Source organism: Kogia breviceps, chromosome 1 (assembly GCF_026419965.1).
Source record: "Kogia breviceps isolate mKogBre1 chromosome 1, mKogBre1 haplotype 1, whole genome shotgun sequence".
Lineage (NCBI taxonomy): Eukaryota > Metazoa > Chordata > Mammalia > Artiodactyla > Physeteridae > Kogia > Kogia breviceps.
In genome coordinates, this window is record NC_081310.1 from 126,688,285 (window position 1) to 126,705,328 (window position 17,044).

The 17,044-nt window shown below is 35.3% G+C and overlaps 1 protein-coding gene across 1 annotated transcript in view; it reads left to right on the plus strand.

Annotated features, from left to right (window-relative positions):
• The window catches only part of COL24A1 (collagen type XXIV alpha 1 chain), a 395,634-nt gene that overhangs the window by 256,482 nt on the left and 122,108 nt on the right, over window positions 1–17,044 (plus strand). Inside the window, exons 32-35 of the mRNA XM_059061755.2 lie at window positions 1,161–1,214; window positions 11,996–12,049; window positions 16,373–16,426; window positions 16,838–16,891. Of these exons, the coding sequence (XP_058917738.1) occupies window positions 1,161–1,214; window positions 11,996–12,049; window positions 16,373–16,426; window positions 16,838–16,891 (216 nt within the window). The remainder of the gene's footprint in view (window positions 1–1,160; window positions 1,215–11,995; window positions 12,050–16,372; window positions 16,427–16,837; window positions 16,892–17,044) is intronic.

The window sequence follows — 17,044 nt, forward strand, 5'->3', positions numbered from 1 at the left end:
TATATTGATATTAAAAGTATAAAAAGATCCAAATCTAAAATAATTCTGGATGACAAATATTTGTCACTGTATAGGAGTGGAGATTAAATATAAAGAATACATGTAGATATAAAGAACTCCTACAACTCAACAACAAAATAATAAACAACGCAATGAAAAAATGAGCAAAAGGACTTGAGTAAGCATTCCTCTAAAGAAGATATACAAACGGCCAATAAATATATGAATATATGCTCAGTATCACTGGTCATTAGGGAAATACAAATTGAAACCACATTGAGATACCACTTCCCATCCAGAACGACTATTATTAAACACACACACACACCTATATATACAGGAAAAATAACCAGTGTTGGCAAGGTTGTGGAGAAATGGGAATCCTTGTGCTATGCTGGTGGGAATGTAAAATGGTGGAGCTGCTGTAGAAAACAGTATGCCTAGCACCTCAAATGGTTAAACATAGAATTACATATAATCCATCAATTCCACTTCTTCGTATATACCCCAAAGAATGGAAAGCAGGGATACAAACAGATACTTGTACACCAATGTTTATAGGAGTATTAGTCGCAATATCCAAAGGGTAGAAAATCCCAAGTGTTCATTAATGATGAATGGATAAACAAAATGTGGTATATGCACACAAGGGAATATTATTCAACCTTGAAAAGGAAGGAAGTCTTGACACGTTACAAATGGATGAACCTTGAAGACATTATGCTACATGAAATAAGCCAGACACAGAAGAACAAACATTGTATGATTCCACTTATATAAGGTACTTAGTCAAATTCATAGAGACAGAAAGTAGAGTCATGGTTGCCAGGGGAAGAAGGTAGGGGATAGGGAGTTATTTAATGGGTACAGAGTTTCAATTTGGGAAGATAAAAAGTTCTGAAAATAGGTGGTGGTTATGGTAGCACAACAATGTGAATATACTTAATGCCACAGTACTGTAAATTTGCACATACTATACACTTAAAAATTGGTAAAGTGGTGAATTTTATGTTATGCATATTTTACCACAAAAGAAAAAACAAATAGAGGTAGACAGAAAAATTAAATGGGAGGATCTTGAGGGAAAGCTGAGGTAGGGAAACTGACTAAAACATTTTCAAGCATCACTTTTTCTTCAAGCTTTGCCTTTGTTTATTCAGGGTTTACAAGGACCCCCTGGGAGTACAGGAGACAGGGGATTTGCAGGAGAACCAGTAAGTTTATCTTCATGTGTTTCTAATTGAGTTTTGTTTTTTTATGATGTATTTTACCTGTCTGTTATTATTGCCCTGTTGTGCTGTGGCTAGTATGTTTTGGAAATCAGCATGTGTCATGGGCACCTAATTATAAGAATGAATTTTGCTGTGAATATAATTTTGAGTGCCTTCCTGGTTTCATAAAGTCAAATTTGGTCCTGTTTGTTTGGAATTGTTAAAACTTCACATATTTCTATTTTCAGCAAAGATAATTCAGTTTTATTAAATCTCAGAATTTTTTTCTGAACGGCTTGCTGTTCGTATAATAATTATTGGGCTTCCCTGGTGGCGCAGTGGTTGGGAGTCTGCCTGCCGATGCAGGGGACACGGGTTTGTGTCCTGGTCTGGGAAGATCCCACATGCCACGGAGCGGCTGGGCCCGTGAGCCATGGCCGCTGAGCCTGCACGTCCGGAGCCTGTGCTCCGCAACGGGAGAGGCCACAACAGTGAGAAGCCTGCGTACCGCAAAAAAAAAATTTAAAAATATAATAATTATTACACTGCCCTCCCACACACAAAATCACATTTATGAGGGCAACTCTATAATAAAAGACCATATAGAGAAGCCAGACTCTACATCTAATGGGCCAAAATGTGGAAACTTGACAGAAATGCTGTTAGGTCAATAATTCAAAAAGTCACATCACCATTTCATAAATCTGACTCAGTTATAGAGTTTCCATGGAAAATGAATTATGAAAATGAAATTCCTTGCCATGCCTTATCCAGGTGGGAAGTGAGTGCAAGATGAGGATGGAAAGGGAGGGAGGGGACAAAACGCATGCAGCTCAGTAAGCCCTACTCCCAAAGGTTCATATTTTTATCCTAAAAACAAAGGGGTGTCACTGAAGGGATAAGGAAGGCTAGGTTTATGATCATATTACTGTTCTGTAAAGATCACTCAAACCAAATTGGAAGAGACTAAGAATGGACAAGAATAGCTTTGTGTTGCAGCAGTCCAGATAAGAGATAGTAGAACTATTTATGCAGAAAGAAAGAGTAGATAGAGTAAAATATTCAAAAGGAGATAAAATCAACAGGAAATAGTTATGCTATATGTGAAGTATGATTCCTAAGGTTGTGGCTTGAAGAATTAATGAGATAATGATATCACTCACTGAAACTGAGAATACCAGCAGAAATTTATGTTTGAGAATGCAAGATTATAAATCAGTTTAGCTATGTTGAATTTGAGGTGCCTTTGAGAACTGTGAAGATGGCAGTTGGATGTGGAGCTCAAAGCAGAATAATATTCTGAAATTTAAAATATTGGAGTCATTGGTCTAGGGAAAAAGTATAGGAAAGAGAAAAAGAACAGGATCTAAGGCTGAATTTTGAAGAAATGCTACATATGATAAATGTTGGTAGAAGAGGATGAAACTGCAGAGATGACTGAAAGAGGTAAGAGGAAAATCAAGTATATAAGTTTGAAGTTCATCCCCAACCATAACGTACCTTAAAATCTTCATGACAATCTTAAATTCCTTTAGAAGTATGTAAGCAAAAATATATATCTAGATTAAACCGGAAGTATGATTGACATGCTAAAATAAGAGAGAAAATGGAATCAATTAAAAGTCTTAATTTTCAAAAGAGTGGGATAGAAAGAATGGAAGACAAAAAAGAAAGAACAAGGGTAGCGATAGAAAACAGTAATAAATATAGTAGGTATGAACCCAGGGGTATCAGTAATCACTTACATGTCAATGTTCTAAATGCACCAGTTGAGAAACAGAGACACAGAGTAGAAAGAAAAACAAGACCTAACTGTATGTTGTCTTCAAGGAACCCACTTTAAATATAAAGGCACAGATATATTAAAAGTAAAGAGATAGATAAAATGGGCAAAGATGTACTAATACTAACCAAAGGAAAGCTGGAGTAGTTATATTAATTTCCAACAAAGTAGACTTCAGATCAAGGACAATTATCAGGGATAAAGAGGGACATTACATAGTGATAAGTGTATCAATCCTCCAAAGACATAATAATGCTTAAAGTGTATGCATCTAAAAACAGAGCATCAAATTATATGAGGCAAAAACTGATAGAACTCCAAGGATAAATAGACAAATTTACTATTTCATTTGGAGACTTCAGCACTTATCTATCAGTAATTGAGAGATCCAGCAAGCAGATAATCAGTAAGATTAAAGTTGAAGTGAACACCACCATCAGGACACTGGATCTAATTGACATTTGTAGACTGCTTAATCCAGTAACAGCAGAATATACATTCTTTTCAAGTTCACATGGAATATTCACCAAGACAGACTGCGTTCTGGGTCATAAAACACACCTTAACAAATTTCAAAGAAAAGATATCATACAAAATATGCTCTTAGTCCATAATGGAAGTAAACTATAAATCAATAAGAAAAACATAAATGGAAAATCTCAAACTATTTTGAGATTAAACTACACACTTCTGAATAACACTGGTTCAAAGAAGACATCTCAAGAGAAATTTTAAAAATATTTTGAATGAAATGAAAATGGAAATACAACTTATCAAACTTTGTGGGATGCAGTGAAAGCAGTCCGTAGAGGGGAATTTATAGTATTGAATGCATATACTAGAAAAGAAGAAAGATCTAAAATCAATAACAAGCTTCCACCTTAGGAAACCAGAAAAAGAAGAGAAAATTCAATACAAAATGAGCAGAAGAAAGTAAATGATAAAAATCAGAGCAGAAATCAATTAAATTAAAAACAGGAAAAATAGAGAAAATCAATGAAACAAAAAACTTATTCTTTTAAAAGGTCAATAATATTGGTCAAACCCCCTAGCCAGGATCATCAAGAATTAAAAAAAGAGAGAAGACACAAATTACTAATATTAGAAATGGAAGAGCAACCTTCACTACTGATCCCATGGATGTTAAAAAAGGCAATAAAGGAATACTATGAATAACTCTATTCTCACAAATTTGATAACCTAGATGAAATGGACAAATTCCTTGAAAGATGTAATCTACCAAAACTCACACAAGGAAAATTTGATAATCTGAATAGGCTTATATTGATTAAAGAAATTGAGTCAACAATTAATAACCTTCCAAAACAGAAAGCACCAGGCCCAGATGGTCTTACTGGTGAATACCACCAGAGATTTAAGGAACAAAATGATACCCATTTTCTACAATCTATTCCAGAAAATAGAAACAGAAGAAATATTTCCTAACTCATTCTGTGAGGCCAGCATTACCCTAATACCAAAACCAGACAAAGCTATTACGAGAAAACTACAGACCAGTAACTCTCATGAACATATATTTTTAAATCTTCCACAAAATATTAACAAATTGAATCCACTAATATATAAAGATAATTATACACCATAACCAACTGGGATTTATCCCAGCTATGTAAGGCTAGTTCAACCTTCAAAAATCAATTAGTATAATCCATTACTTTAACAAACTAAAACAGAAATTATATAAAATAGGTACAGAAAAATAATTTGACAAAATACATATCCATCTATGATAAAAATCCACAGTAAACTAGGAGGAAAGGGGACTGTCTTCAGCTTTATAAAGAATATATTTTAACAACCTATATCTAACATCATACTTAATGATGAAATGCTAGGTGCTTTCCCCCTAAGAACAAGGAAACAAGGAAAGGATATCCCTCTTTTTTAAAACTCCTGCTCAGCATTGGGCTGGAAGTCCTAACTAATGCAATAAAACAAGAAAAGAAAAGAAAAGACTGGGAAAGAAAATATAAAATTGTCTTTTTTGCAGATGACATAGTTGTCTATAAAGAAAAGCCCAAAGAATTAGTTAAAAAGACCAACAACCAGTCACTTTCGTATATACCAGCAATAAACAATTGGAATTTGAAATTTAAAGTACAGTACCATTTACATCAGCATCAAAAACAAGGCATAAATCTAAAAAATATATACAAGATCTATTTGAGGAAAACTACAAAGCTCTGATCAAAGAAGATTTAATCAATGGAGAGATATTCCTTGTTCATGGATAGGAAGACTCATTGTTAGGATGTCAGTTCTTCACAACTTGATTTATAGATTTAATGCAATTCCAGTCAAAATCCTAGTGAGCTACTTTGTGGATACTGACAAACAGATACTAAAGTTCATATGGCAAGTCAAGAGACCCAGAATAGCCAACATAATATTGAAGTCAGAAGACTGGCACTACCAAACTTAAAGATTTACTATAAAGCTGCAGTAATCAAGACAGTGTAGTATTGACAAAAGATAATTGGAACAAAATGGTAAGATCAGAAGTAGAACTCCACAAATATAGTCAATTGGTCTTTGACAAAGAACATGAGCAATTCAATGGATAGTCTTTTCAACAAATGGTACTAGAACAGTTGGATATCCACAAGCAAAAAAATGGATTTAGACAAATACTATACATCTTTAACAAAAATTAACTCAAAATGAATCATAGACGTAAATGTAAAATGCATAACTGTGAAACTCCTAGAAGATAACAGAGGAGAAAATTTCAATGACTTTGATTTGGCAATGAGTTTTTAGATACAACAAAACAAAAGCATGATCCATGAATCAAAAATTTGATAGGTTGGACTTCATTAAAATTTAAAAACTTCTGCTCCATGACATGTTCAGAGAATGAAGACATGCCATTACTGGGAGAAAATAATTGCAAAACACGTATCTGTTAAAGGACTTGTATCCAGAATATAGAAAGAATTCTTAAAAGGCAACGATAAGAGAAACAATCCATTTAAAAAGTGGGCAAAAGATTTGAAGACACCATGCCAAATAAGACGTACAGGTGGCAAAGAAGCATATTAAGATATTCACATCGTATGTCATTAGAGAATTGCAAACTAAAATGACAATGACATTCCATTACACACCTGTAGTAATGGCTAAAATCCAAAACACTGACAATACCAAATGGTAGCAAAGATGTGGAGCAACAGGAGTTCTCATTCATTGTTGGTGGAAAGCAGCTTTGGAACACAGTTTGGCAGTTTCTTACAAAGCTAAATATACTCTTAACATGCGATTCAGCAGTCATGCTCCTTGGTGTTTAGAAATGAGTGTAAATCTTATGTCTACACAAAACCTGCACTTGAATGTTTATAGCAGCTTTATTCATAGTTGCTAAAAATTGGAAGCAACCAACAATGTCCTTCAAAAGTTAAATGGATAAACAAATTGTGGTACATCCATATAGTGGACTATTATTCAGCAATAAAGAGAAATGAGCTATTAGGCCACAAAAAGACATAGAGTAACCTTTAAATACATCCCGCTAAATGAAAACAAAGCCAATCTGAAAAATCTAAATACCATATGATTCCAACTATGTGACATTCTGGAAAAGGCAAAACTATAGAGACAGTAAAGAACAGTGCTTGCCAGGGATTGGGGGAAGGGGACAAAGGATGAATCAGTGGAGGACAGGTGAATTTTAGGGCAGTGAAACTATTTTGTATGATACTGTAAAAGTGGATACATGGTATTATACATTTCTCAAAACTCAGAACTGTACCACACAGAGTGAACCCTAGGTTAAACTATGGACTTTAGTTAGTAATAAAGTGTCAATATTGGTTCATCAATTGCAACAAATCTACCATACCAATGTAAGATGTTAATAGTAGGGGAGGGCTTCCCTGGTGGCGCAGTGGTTGAGAGTCCACCTGCCGATGCAGGAGACATGGGTTTGTGCCCCAGTCCGGGAAGATACCACATGCTGCAGAGCGGCTGGGCCCGTGAGCCATGGCCGCTGAGCCTGTGCATCCAGAGCCTGTGTTCCGCAACGGGAGAGGCCACAACAGTGAGAGGCCCGCGTACAGAAAAAAAAAAAAAAAAAAAAAAAAGTAGGGGAAACTGGGCAGTGGTAGTATATAGGAACTCTCTGTACTTTCTGTTCAATTTTTCTGTAAACCTAAAACTTCTTTAAGAAATAAAGTCTGTTAACTAAAACAAAATATTCTAGTAAAGTCAAGCATAATTCTGTAATATGGTAGTGTATCTATCTTGTGTCTGTGTCCAACCTGCTAGGAAACACTGAAACACTGATATATGCTTAGGAACCACAAGATAAGATTACCAACTGTCACTATATCATCTAACATTATTTTAAAAGTTTTAGCTACTGTAGTGGGATATGATGCACAAATCATCATATAAGGAAATGAAAGCATTGTTATTTAGAGAAAATATTAACAAACCCAAAAGACTTATAAAACCCAAAGACAATTCTATTTTTTCAACTACTGATAGTAATATAACAGCAGTACATAAAATAAACAGTTTTTAAAAATCAATTTCCCTACATATGAGTAATTAGCAGAAAATATAATAGGAAAAAGATCTCACTCAAGATAGAAACAGAACGTAATAATTAAGAATAACCTTAGTAGGGGCTTCCCTGGTGGTGCAGTGGTTGAGAGTCCGCCTGCCGATGCAGGGGACGTGAGTTCGTGCCCCGGTCCGGGAGGATCCCGCATGCCGCGGAGCGGCTGGGCCCATGAGCCATGGCCGCTGAGCCTGCGCGTCCGGAGCCTGTGCTCTGCAGCGGAAGAGGCCACGGCAGTGAGAGGCCCGCATACCACAAAATAAATAAATAAATAATAAATAAATAAAAATTTAAAAAATAAAATAAAAAAAAGAATAACCTTAGTGAGAATTTGATGGGACACTTATGAAGAAAATTTTGAAAATTTACTGAGACCTAGAAACTTTCTTAAGCAGAAAGGCAATTTGTCATCTAAACAGAAGACTGATTATTTTTTAAATTAATGAATTAGATATAATCCAATCCCATTCAAAATTCTCATTACCCATTATAAATTAGGTATGGGATTTAATTATTCTCTGTATAGTTTATAAGAATGAGCAGGTGAAACAGCTTAATATTTTAAGAAGAGGAAGACTACTGCCACTAGATATTAAAAGAAATAATAAAGACAGAATAATCAATTCCTGCGACATTGATCCATCTAGATTTACAGACGTGGGACAAAATTGGTAGTTTTTCAATAACCAAGAATATAAAAGAACTTAATATTGATAGGGACAACATTATACATCAGGAGGGAAGATGCGAATTAAAAATGATGCTAGAGAGGCTTCCCTGGTGGCTCAGTGGTTGAGAGTCCGCCTGCCGATGCAGGGGACACGGGTTCGTGCCCCGGCCCGGGAAGATCCCACATGCCGCAGAGCGGCTGGGCCCGTGAGCCATGGCCGCTGAGCCTGTGCGTCCAGAGCCTGTGCTCCGCAACGGGAGAGGCCACAGCAGTGAGAGGCCCGCGTACCACAAAAAAAAAAAAAAAAAAAAAAATGATGCTAGAATAATTGCATCACCCTTTCTAATCAGTTCAACCAATGTTTGTTGAGTGCCTACTATATATTAAGGACTGTGCTGAATTCTAAGGGGCTTATTGTTAAGCCATGAAGAGTTTACAGTTAGTAGAGATATAGGTAACATGGTAAAAAAAAAATCATTTCAACATATTAGGATAAATGCTAAAATAGAGATTAATTACAGTCCTAGATGGCCACAAAGGAGATACACTTAGCCCAAGCTGGGTTTCACAGAAGACTTGATTTAGGAAATGACACTTGGTCTGAATAATGGATAAATTAGTAACCAGGTAAACAGGGTAGAAAGAGCACTCCAGGTGAATGGAACAGTATGAGGAAAGACATGGAGGCATGAAACAGCCTGATGTTTTCAGGGGACTTTAATCAGTTGCATTCACTAGAGCATTAAGTGAAAGGTAGGAAGTGTTGCTATTTGGTTAAAAGAGTTTGTTTGATACCTCACACAGTACATCAAAACAATGGTTTAAACAGATAAGTATTTTAAAACCATAAGTAACAAAAGAGTAGGTGAAAAATTTTAATGGGAATAGATGTTTTAAACTTAAATATGGTAGAAAGAGACTGGACAGGTTTAACTACATACAAATTTTAAACTCCCATTCAAAATCTTTTTAGGGCTTCCCTGGTGGCGCAGTGGTTGAGAATCCGCCTGCCGATGCAGGAGACACGGGTTCGTGCCCTGGTCCGGGAAGATCCCACATGCCGCGGAGCAACTAAGCCCGTGAGCCATGGCCGCTGAGCCTGTGCGTCCGGAGCCTGTGCTCCGCAACGGGAGAGGCCACAACAGTGAGAGGCCCGCAAAATCTTTTTAAAACACTAAAAGATTTAAGGAGCTACATTAAATGTTAAGTGGGTCAAGTGGTTATTTTGGGTCATTTTTACTTTTATGTATTTCCAGGTGTTCTACAGTGAGCTTATTTAGGGGTTAAAAGTTATCTTTAACATTATGTTTTTAAAATAAAATGACAAACCACAAACTGGGCAGATGTTAGCAGTAAAATAGGGCAGAAAAAAGTTAATGTCTGCAACACATAAAGAACTCTACAAATTTTTTTTAAATGACCCCCCAAATACATGGGCAAAGGACATGATCAATCAACGTGTAGAATATTACAGATAGCTGGTAAACAAATGACAAAAAGAATATTCCGCCTCACTGGTAGTCAAGCATATATACATTTTAAAATACCAGATTGTCCATCAAATTAATGAAGAATTAAAAAAATAATATTCTGTGCTAGGATGAATTCAATGAAATAGATTCTAATTTTATACATTGTTTGTGGAATGTTAATTAATTATTGCAGCCTTTCTGGAAATTAACTTCACTTTATGACCAAATAACGCTACATTTCAGACTCTATTCCAGGGGTGGAAATGCAGAATGCATACAAAGACTACTGCACAAAGATGTTTCTCTCAGTCAGTGTGTTTATAATAGGGTAAAACTACATTCTGAAGAGAATCCATGAATTTTAAAATATACATAATATTTAATAAGCTATAATTGAAAAAACATTAGTGATCTCTTAATACCTTTAATGGCTGTGCTATTGAGTAGGAACAACATATGTGATGCTTACATACCAACCTTATAATTCTATTATTCATATACTTAACTATTTGGCAGTGTCATCTGATGTTACAGACTTTAACGTTCACTTATAGTCTAATATGCATATAATAAATCTTATAAAGCAAAATTTTACTGTAAAGAAGACTTATAAACAATATAAATGTCTAGCATTAAGAAAATGATTAAATTATGGTACTGCAGAATGTTAGATGGAATATATTATGTAGCCATTGAACAATTTTGTTATGAAATATTTACAGTAACATGGTAAAATATTTATATTTCAAATAGAATCTTAAACATAAAACAGATATAGTTAGGGGCTTCCCTGGTGGCACAGTAGTTAGGAGTATGCCCGCCAATGCAGGGGACGCGGGTTCAAGCGCTGGTCCAAGAGGATCCCACATGCTGCGGAGCAAATGAGCCCATACGCTGCAGCTACTGAGCCTGCGCTCTAGAACCCGCGAGCCATGACTGCTGAGGCCCGTGCACCTGGAGCCTGTGTGCCTGGAGCCCGTACTCTGCAACAAGAGAAGCCACCACAATGAGAAGCCCGCGCACCACAACGAAGAGTGGCTCTTGCTCACCACAACTAGAGAAAAGCCTGCGCGCAGCAACAAAGACCCAACGCAGCCAAAAATAAAATAAATTAATTAAAAGAAAACAGATATAGTTATTTATAAGTATGCTCCTACAAAAGAACTAGAAGGAAATATGCAAGTATATTTACAGTGTCATCTCTGTATGGTAGGATTATGGATTATTTACTTAATCTGGGGTTTTTTGTACTTTCAATACTTTTAAAATATTTTTAAATGGACATTAATGTAACAACTTAGAAAAACAGTTTAAGATAACCAACCATACCACATTTTTTCCCCATTAACACATTTTTTTTTAAAGTGAGGTGTTCACAAAATTGTGATGGAGTACAAATTCATAGAATTTTAACTATCTTGTTATATTCTGAATCTTAAAAAAAAAAAACCTTCTTTATACTGTCTTTCCAGAAAGACCAAAAAATTCAAACAGCTTGTTTAGATGGCTGGACAAATAGCATTAAATTGTAGTTTCTAAATAAGTGTTAATCTATCTAGAGTAATTCTAGACAGTTAAATGGGTTCACACACTAGGATCCTTTAGGTTTAGTAATTTAATGTTTAGGCCATAAGCTAATTATTCAGTGTTTGTTTACTTATAATTACACTATTCAATATTACAGAGGAAAAGATCTCCGTAAAGGTCCCACATACATTTTATTGCTCCTTAGTGATTATGCCGTGTAAACATTGTTACATTTATTCATACGAAACAGAGGAATTGTTCAACTGGACTCACTACTATGATAAAGTATGACATTAAGCAAACTCAAGCATATTTTTATTTCATTGGAAACCATACATTTGCTTCTTTAAAAATGCTGTTTTGTTTGTCGTGTTTTTCAGGAATATTAAGTGGATCTATAATTGTCCTACCCATTAAATAAGATAACTCTGAAAGCCCTTAGTGCTATATTTCATAATTATTAGATGTTTGATAAATGTTTATTGAATGAATGAGTGAATTAGGGAATGAAAGAATGAAAGGCACCGTCCTTTCTTTCCTTTCCTTTTCTTTTGAATCCAAACAAAGCTTAATATTAGTAACAAAAAAAAGATGAATCAACTAAAGATTTAATTTTGTTTATACAGAGTAAAGTAATACATTGATAAATGTATTATGTGTTATATTACATATGACATAATTATATGCATATTTTAATTGAAATATAGAGTACATTTTAATTCTCACATCCTAAATTTTGTTTTAATATAGGGACCACGAGGACTGCAAGGTGATGTTGGACCTCCTGGAGAAATAGGTGCTGAGGTAATTTTTCTTGGGGTTCTTTCTTGTTAGTTCATCAGTACTCAATACTTTTTGTAAGACTCCTCTTAAGGTAAAGTTGATATCTTAGGTATATATATTTTGAAGAATAATTTTATAGTGTTTTGTTTCATATTCAGGAAACAAAACCTAAAATTCTGTTAAACCAGGGATGACTGTTGTATGAACCTAATTTTATGCATATAAAATTCCCTTAACAGTTCATTTAAAGGACAGAACAAAAAGTGAATAAAACTTTCCCTTCACTGATTTAGAGTTAACTTTGATAACCCTTCACTCCATTATAGAAGAATATTGAGAAGTGACTCTTAGTCAAGATATATTTTAGAATAATAAACCATACTTGTCATAATTATAAAATCCAATTACTTCATTTCTTTTGTTTGTTAACTTTAGCCCTAAAAAATTAGGCATAAATTCTCTCCTCCCTTGGCTTCTGTGAAACTGCTCCCTCTTGGGTCTGCTTTTTACCTTCTGATTAGCCTCAGCCTTGATGGGAAGCTATCCTTCCTCTTCCTCAGCTTACAATCATATTATCACATAGACTTTAATTACCAGTATTATTCTGATAGCTCTCAGCTAGATAGCTCTAACTCATGCCTATCTCCGTGGGGCTCCAGTTATTGATTTCCTGTTGTCTTTTATGTATGCACCTAGGTATCCCACAAACATCTCAAATTCAAAATATCTAAACCAAACCCATCGCTTTCCCACTGTTATTCCTCTTTTTATTCTCATCTCACTGAAAGATATCCCTTATGCCCAGTAACCCCAAACTGAGAGTCATACTAGACTCCTCTTCCTCCTTCATCCTGTTCAGTCAGCTCTTTTCCCTTTGAATAAGCTCCCACTAATGTCTCACCTCCATCCTTTCCTTTATGTCCCCAATGCCAGTGCTCCAGTCCTCTGCTCTAATTCCATGTCTCCTCCAACTGCCATTATTCCTTAGCTACTTGTAGCCAGTTTACCTTTGTCATATCATTCTTGTCCTTGAAATTTTTCAATGGCTCTCATAGCCTTTAATAAAATGCCAATTTCTTAACATGATAATGTTCTGCATTGTCTAATGTCTGCAGACCTGTTCAACCACATTCCAATAGAACTTTTCTCCTCCTCTAATTCCACGATTGTGCCATGCTTTCTTGCTGTGTACTATGTATCCACTGGGAGTCCAAGGGTGGCTGAGATATGCTCCCTGACTCCTTTAGCAGTTTATACTCTATTCCAGAAGATAATCATGTAAAAGATCATTATACTTATCTGTTAGACCCAGTGATGGAGACACAGGGCATTATAAGAGTACAGCAACAGGTATGTAACCTTACATGGATAAGGGGAAAAAGAAGACTTGTCTGCGTTGAGGCGGGGGGAGGGTAATGAGTTTTAAGGAATGAGTATGAGTTAGCCATATGAAAAGAGGAAATAAGGATATGGCGATTCCAGAAAAAGGGGTAGTATGAGTAGGAACATGCAGAAATGGGGCAGTATGGATTCTTTGATGCTTAAAGTCAAAACAAGGAGTGAAGATAGATGAAATTACAGAGAAATGGTTAGATCAAACGAAAAATCTTATATACTCTGTTAAGAAGCTTGAACTTTTCATCTTACAGGCTACAATAAGTCATTGTGAGGTAGACATAGGGCAGTGATAAAGTCAGATTTGTATTTTTGGAAGATCATTTTAGCAGCCTCAAGGAAGATGTATTTGAGAAGACAAGAGTGCAGACATATATACCTTCTAAAAGGCTGTTGCATTCAACTAGTTAAGAAACAATGGAGGTCCGAACTAAAGTAGTCAGCATAAGTAAGAAGGGGATGTATTTGAGAAATGTTTGTTACATAAATTCTGGAGAACCTGCATATTTGTGGGATATGGAAAGTAAAGGGGAAAGAGAAGTCAAAAATTATTTCCAGATTTCAACATGATGGATGGCAATATCTTTTCCTGAGACAAGAAAAGAAGAATGTTAGTCATAATCTGCTACTCTGCCCAAGGTAAATGGTTAACAGGTAGCAGACCTTGGCTTTGAATTCACATGTGATTCAAAAGCCAATGCTGAAAACTTATACTATGCCACATCCATCCTCTGAGTCTAAAAAAAGCAGAGGAAAGTTATACCTCATAACTTGAAATTTTTCTTTAACAGGGTAGGAGACAAGAATCTGTCGTGATAAGGAGTAGGGATTGAGCATATTTTCTATTGAGGAAAATATGCTGGTTTAGACTAATGGTTGAGGATAATGGAAGAGGGAAATGACTAAAGACATGTAAAAGCAGATATACCTTATTAAAAGTAAAACTGAAGTAGGAGACTTTGAATTTACATTATATTAATAATAATGATGTTAATAATAGGTAACAACTTCAGAGAACTTTCTATGTTCCTAGCAGTATTTACGTAATTTACCATATTAATGAATTCTCACAATACCCTGTGAGGTAATGCAATTATCCTCATTCTACAGATGAGGAAACTAAGACATGAAATGGTTAAGCAACTTGTTCAAGAGCAATAGCTGGTAGTAGTGGTAGAGCCCACATTTAAATTTAGGCAGTCTTTCTCTGCAACCCATTCTCTTAGTCACTATGCCTCTCAATATGTAATGAAGGCACTTTGCACAAGAGTGTAATTTTTCCATTGATGTTCGACTGGGAACAGAAATGGAGAAGGCAATTTAAAGCGCTAATCCAAGATTGGTATAAGAAAAGAGGTACCACAGAGATCAGAAGATCAACTATTGGATTTAGCCTAAGAATAAAAGAAGCCAAGAGGAGCTGACAGATTGGGTGAAACTGGGGAATAGATGAGGTCTAGGAGATTTAAAGCAATTTTGATGTGTGGAAGAAGTCCTGAGAGAGTTGGAATTCTCTCTTGAGAGAGAATTTTAACCTTAGGTTAGGATATTAAATTCTATAATTTCTGAGACGGAGTAGAAACTCAGGCAGTCTCACTTCATAGTCCTTCCTCTTAAGTACTGTAATACACTGCCCCTTATAACAGTAAAGTCACAAAGGTAACCAACAGAAAAATTTAAATAATATAACTATTTAAAAATTGGTGAAATGATGGTAAAATGGAAGGAGTTTTAAGGGAACTAAACTTTTAGCAAGGTAATACATCAAGAATTAGAGGTAGATTTCTTGGTTATAGAAATAACCATTAGGAGAACTAAAAATGAATTGTTTTATAAAGTAGTTGCCTCTGAGGAATGGGGCTGGGGCTTTTCATTATAAGTCCATCTGTACTATTGTGCCTGTATAGCTTTTATTTTGGAAAAAGCAAAGCGAGTCTGGATTGTGGAAGCTGAGTCAAAATGGAAAATTGAACTTCTCATCTAAAATACTTTAACAACATAAGAGATATTTTAATCTCTAATAATTATTAGGAAGGTTAAACCCATGGATCAGAATTATTGAGGAATCCCTGGAAGACAAAACAAACAGGAAACTTCTGGTCAAGATAGTATCATAGGTTAATGGCTTTAAACTACCCCTCTACTCTGAAAACATGGGGATTATAGAATGCATATGTATGTATTTATAATTGTGTTGTATAAGTACACATACATACATACACACACATAGAGTAAGTGAAGAGAGTGAGGAAGTAGAGAAGGGAGAGGCAGGCATAGTATTCTCAAAAACAAGATAAATGTCTCCAAGAGAAAAAAACAAACAAAACAATACAACAGCAATTATAGGAGCTCCAAGCTTATAAATAGCCAGAGGTTGCAAGAAGTTATACGTTTTCAAGATAAAAGCTTCAACCAAAATCTTCCCAACTGAACCCACCCATGAAAGGGGTGTGGGGAAAAAAATGCCATATATATGTATATATATATAATTCATATCTTCTTTGTGTGATACATTTTATAAAACCAATAAAGAAAATGGAATTTTTTTCAAGAAGTGTATTCCTAGAGGGATCAACATAAATAGATGGGAAGAATAAAAAGTGAAAAACACAGAGAGTAGTAAGGGTATGAGGGTAGAAAATTAGAAGAGGAAATTGGAAGTAGTTTGTCTTGACCAAAGATTAAAGGAAGAGAGGAAGGATTAGAAGAAATGGTCTAAGCAGTCCTGATTTCTGGTGATGTTGTTTTAGCATTTGAACTGTTAAACGGTCCCAGAAATTATCTGGTCTTACACCATGAAATTTATAAAGGAGAAGCAAAAATCCTTTCCTGGACATAGATATCCCATTCTTGGGCTGAAAATTACTTCCATCTTCTTATGAGGTTGTTATTGCCTTTATGTTGGTGAAGGAATGTGTACAAACAATGTGTCGAATCATTCTATTCTAGGGACCTTCAGGTATTGAGGGAGAATCTGGTCTTCAAGGAGAGCCAGGTGCAAAGGTAACCTTCCTAAATAGTAAAGGAGAAGGTCTCTAAACTTTCACCATTGACTCCCCGATGTTTGCAATATTTTGGCAAACAGCCACCATCTTGGAAGCAGGTAAAGGACAGCAGATAAAAATGGAAAGTGTTCTCAAATGAGTCAGAATAAAATATTACTCAGAAAAAAATATTATTTGTCTCTCTATATGTGTAGTTAAGTATGTGTGTGTATATCTATACACACACATATATATACAGCTATATATGGGAGGGAATAAAAATGAAAAAGCAAAATATTATAAATAAATTAATCTGAAGAAAAGGAAAAAATAGTGTTTTGGAACCCCTGTCTTCATGATATACCCTCCATAACTATTAGACATGCAGTTTTAGTAGAAAGGAGTTTAATCTTTCCCTTTGTTTCTTCAGGGAGATGTTGGACCTGCAGGCAGTGTTGGAGTGGCTGGGGAACCAGGGTTACGGGTACGTGCCTACTAGAAACCATTTTAATGCACTGGCCCTCCTATTTTAGAGACTCAAAACTCAGCCTAAATACTTCAATGATTGCATAATAAACTCTACTGGTGCATTATAGAAAATGTTTGTCTTTATTTCATAATTTCAAAAGCTGCATTG